The sequence below is a fragment of the Arachis ipaensis genome, chromosome B2 (genome assembly GCF_059453495.1).
Source record: "Arachis ipaensis isolate K30076 ecotype BB chromosome B2, ASM5945349v1, whole genome shotgun sequence".
NCBI lineage: Eukaryota > Viridiplantae > Streptophyta > Magnoliopsida > Fabales > Fabaceae > Arachis > Arachis ipaensis.
The window spans coordinates 96108616-96112870 of record NC_142437.1 but is presented as its reverse complement, the minus strand read 5'-3'; the positions used below and the strand labels follow the sequence as shown (position 1 = coordinate 96112870).

Here is a 4255-nt window from a genome sequence, read left to right as displayed (position 1 = left end):
TTATTGTTATTTAATATAATAATCTCTAAAAATTTGTAATATTCATAAATCAATCTTTTCATCAATATAAACAATTTGATGTGGAGAGAATGAATTTTAAAAATTAATTTAATAATTATAATTTGTCAAAGATCTATGATACATGAATACCGACATGAACACACATAGAATACGATACCACATGCAACACAAGACACGACATATAATAAAACATAAAATATTTTTTAGATAAATTATAATAATATTTTGATATTTTATTGTATTAAAATATAAATTATTTTCAATTATTATTAATATATTTTTTTAATCATATAAAATATTTAAAATATTTTTATTTTAATAATTTAATAATATATACTATTTCTATTTATTTCAAAAATACATATTAAGAATAATGATGTACATGCTAATACGTGATAATATTTTAGTGTATTTAAATATGTCTAAAAATTTTTTTTATTTTTTATTAATACACAATTAAACAAAAAAATACGTATATCGAACGAATATCAGTAAATATTATATTTGAAATGTGTGTCTAATACGCAAACATAGTCAAAGACTAATATATTTAACAATTCTTTAAAAACTGATTTAGAATTCCTCACGAAATTAGCATCCTTTAAAAATGGTCATATCCCTTCTAAAATTAGGGCTGCACATGGATCGGATAATATCCGCGGTAATTATCCGCATCCGATCCGAATTTTGCGGATATTATCCGATCCGCAGAGCCATCGGATCGGATCGGATCGGATCCGCACTATGGTCGGATCGGATTGCGGATTTGGCAGTGATATCCGTGGATCCGATCCGCAAATCCGCATATCCGCACATCACATATAAATAGCATAGTTTAAGAAAATAAACCCTAATGTGATATGAATTTTAGTGTGTTATTTATGAATTTTATGATATTTTATTTTTAATTTTTTATGTTGTACTTCAACTTAGAATAATTAAACTTAAATCTTGTGTTATTATTTTGTTTTTGTTATTCAAAAGAACTATTATTAATAATATTTTAGGAGTAAATAGACTTAAACAGATAAAAAAATGAATTTTTTGGATTTTTTTTGTAAAAATAGTCAAATAGAATCTTAAAATAGTTTTTTTTTAATTATGCGGATATACCCAATATCCGATCCGATCCGATCCGCAAATATGCGGATCGGATCGGATCGGATCCGGCCTAAAAAAATGCGGATATCGTATCCGATCCGATCCGATCCGTGTGCAGCCCTATCTAAAATTGATTTTTTTTAATCGAGCAGGGCTTTATTGCTTGCTGCCAGTAAAGAAAATAAAACAAAAAAGCCCAACATACTCACACACACAATCCCCACCCAAACTAAAAAAAAAGCCTAAAACCCTAGTTCCTCGTTTCCCCCTCTCCCCTTCACTCATATATATTTTACTCCACAGCTGCAGCAAAATAAAAAGCCTTTCAGGAATTAGGGTTTCTTCTCTCGCATCCCAGCATTCAAGAGAAAGAAGGTAGAAGAAGAAGAAGGCCACAATGGTGTCGGGTTCAGGGATATGCGCATCACGGGTGGTGGTGGATGCAAGGCACCACATGCTTGGTCGTCTGGCATCAATAGTGGCGAAGGAGCTTCTGAACGGTCAGAAGGTTGTGGTGGTTAGGTGCGAGGAGATCTGCATTTCCGGTGGGCTCGTGAGACAGAAAATGAAGTACATGAGGTTCCTCCGTAAGAGGATGAACACTAAGCCCTCTCATGGTCCCATCCATTTCCGTGCTCCTTCCAAGATCTTCTGGCGCACCGTTCGAGGGTAAACTCGTCATTTTCCTAGTTTCACCTCAAATGTTTTGGCAGTTTTTGTTTATAATTACCTTTTGTTTGAAGGTTTTTAAATCGAGTGAGTTTATGGAATGAAGTTATATAACTTGAAGGGAAGAATGCATTTTTGTTGGCACTATTTGGCATTTGATTTTCGGTTTTTATTGTTTGAATGAATGATCCGTGGATGATTATACTCTTCTCTTAGATTATTTTGTTGCATTTGGACTAACGGAATCTGTTGAAGGAAAGTGGTTTGACGTTGAAGAGTTTTCTTTTATGCCTATTTATATACAGAGATTGCTCTTGGTTTGGTTGTTTGGTAGTGTGTAGATGATCTATTTAGTTTCTCAATTTTTAATTCTTTATTTTGCTAAACAAAATCTTTGCTTGTCAAAAAAAGCTGTAGAAGTATACTGGTTAAGGCTTGGTTTGGTAAAGCACAAGCACCTCATTTTGTGTTGGACTTGTGCTTCCGGGCTTTTAAAAGTTAGGGGTGCTTTACGGCTTACAAAATTTTATTTATTTTCACTCACATATTTTCTGCCATTATATTGCCATTGGAATCCTCGTAAATTTCTAACTTCTCATCCCAACTTTCACAAATTCTAACACAATCTTCATGTATTTTTTATTTTTCAACCTAATCTTCATAAATTTCAATACAAATACATCTTTATCACATATTAGGATAAAATAAATTTTTATGATACTTATATAAAATTTTAAAGTCAAAAAATAAAGAGTTTATTTATTATGTTTATGTTTATTATGAATTTTTTATCTTAAAATATTATGTTAAATTTTAAATAATTTGAAAAAAGAAATTATTTTTTCGTTATAAATATGTTTATTATAATCTTTTTAATTTTTAAAAGCTGTTTTACCAAATATAATTGTGTTGTTTGTGTTATTAAAAGTCATTTTTAATTTGATTTTACCAAATGCAAGTGCTGCAGCTTTTAAAATGCTATCTTTTAAAAGACAGCTTTCATAAGCCACCCTCGAAAAGTAAAAGTTTTAATAATGTCAGAAAGAAACCTGGTTTTGAAGCGGTAGTATTTGAGCTTGTATATTGTGTCATTGGGAGGTAGTTGTTATGGTTGGTTATTTGATGAGAGCATCTGGTAGATTCGGTAGTGTCTTGTGGTCATGGTTAGTTTTGTATAAAATGTCTGTTGTTAGCTTATGTATCTTTATGATATGCATTTTTTAATATATATGTTTTTTTCAAATCATGACCTGCTGAAAATTTCTTGGGAAGTAACTCAATTATTATGTTATCAAAGAAGAATCTATAATCTATTTTACTCGTGAGAAAAGTTTCTGAGATGGTGAAATTTCTGTTTTGTAGTATGATACCACACAAGACAAAGCGTGGGGAAGCTGCACTTGCTCGTTTGAAGGTTTTTGAGGGAATCCCTCCTCCCTATGACAAGACAAAGAGGATGGTCATCCCTGATGCTCTGAAGTAAGTTCTATACTTTTTTGTAGTTTTGATAATAAATTAATAATGAATTAGAATTTACAGTTCAGTAAGTATTACTCATAATTTTCTTAATTATTTATCCTTCCTGTTATGAATACTGATGATTAAACTAATAAATGGAATCAGGGTTCTGAGGCTTCAGAAGGGACACAAATTCTGCTTGCTTGGTAGATTGTCATCTGAGGTTGGATGGAACTACTACGATACCATCACTGTAAGTCATTGCTTTCTGAGCATCTGCTTCCTTTATGCTTGTTCTCATATTTTATTTGTCCATTTCCCTAGAAATTGATGTACTTCAATTTCCCCAAGATTTGCTATTTTTATTCGTCATTTATGTTTATTGCAATGAGTTTTCAATAGTTTTGGAATGTGTAATCAAGAAAAATGTTCTGCCTTGTTATGTACATTTTTTGTTCAGCTCAAACGTGAATGGAAATTATTTGTTTGAAATTTGTTATTCCCATTTCCTTTTGATTTGTAACCGACATCAACACTTTGATACATAAATCAATGTAACTAGATAGATAGAATTTTATCCAGATATATTTATTCAGTTATGTTTTAAGTAGTGACTGACAAATAAAATTGAATGGAAGAATGTTCTATTTGCTTTAATCTTTTGCTTTCAAAAAGGGAAAGAATTATGTTTGCATCTTATCAATCACAGGAGCTGGAGAAGAAGAGAAAGGAGAAGGCACATTTGTTGTACGAGAGAAAGAAGCAGCTCAACAAATTGAGGGTGAAAGCTGAGAAGGTTGCTGAGGAGAAGCTTGGGTCCCAACTTGATATCCTTTCTCCAGTCAAGTACTGAGTAGTCTTATTCTAGTGTTTTGATTATTTTTCTTTTTCTGAGGTATACCTAATTGAACTACCTTTTTCAATTTTGTTGGCTGTTGATTTTGTCGTTGAACCCTGGAATATGATATGATAATCTTGGAAGCTATTTATTTTTGCTTTTGTAGAA

At 31.4% G+C, this 4255-nt stretch overlaps 1 protein-coding gene across 1 annotated transcript; it reads left to right on the top strand.

The window, feature by feature from the left end:
* The first annotated feature begins 1280 nt into the window (after positions 1 to 1280).
* LOC107625526 (large ribosomal subunit protein uL13w) lies at positions 1281 to 4255 on the top strand. Its single transcript, XM_016328172.3, has 4 exons — positions 1281 to 1791; positions 3154 to 3270; positions 3415 to 3502; positions 3959 to 4255. The coding sequence occupies exons 1-4, from the start codon at positions 1520 to 1522 to the stop codon at positions 4100 to 4102; spliced, it is 621 nt and encodes a 206-aa protein (XP_016183658.1). The 5' UTR covers positions 1281 to 1519; the 3' UTR covers positions 4103 to 4255.

Bases quoted from the DNA above. Each gene is read 5' to 3' on its own strand.
- LOC107625526 (XM_016328172.3), top strand. From the start codon at position 1,520: ATGGTGTCGGGTTCAGGGATATGCGCATCACGGGTGGTGGTGGATGCA. The intron at 1,792-3,153 runs GTAAACTCGTCA...TCTGTTTTGTAG, and splicing joins TTCTGGCGCACCGTTCGAGG to TATGATACCACACAAGACAA. The intron at 3,271-3,414 runs GTAAGTTCTATA...AAATGGAATCAG, and splicing joins GTCATCCCTGATGCTCTGAA to GGTTCTGAGGCTTCAGAAGG.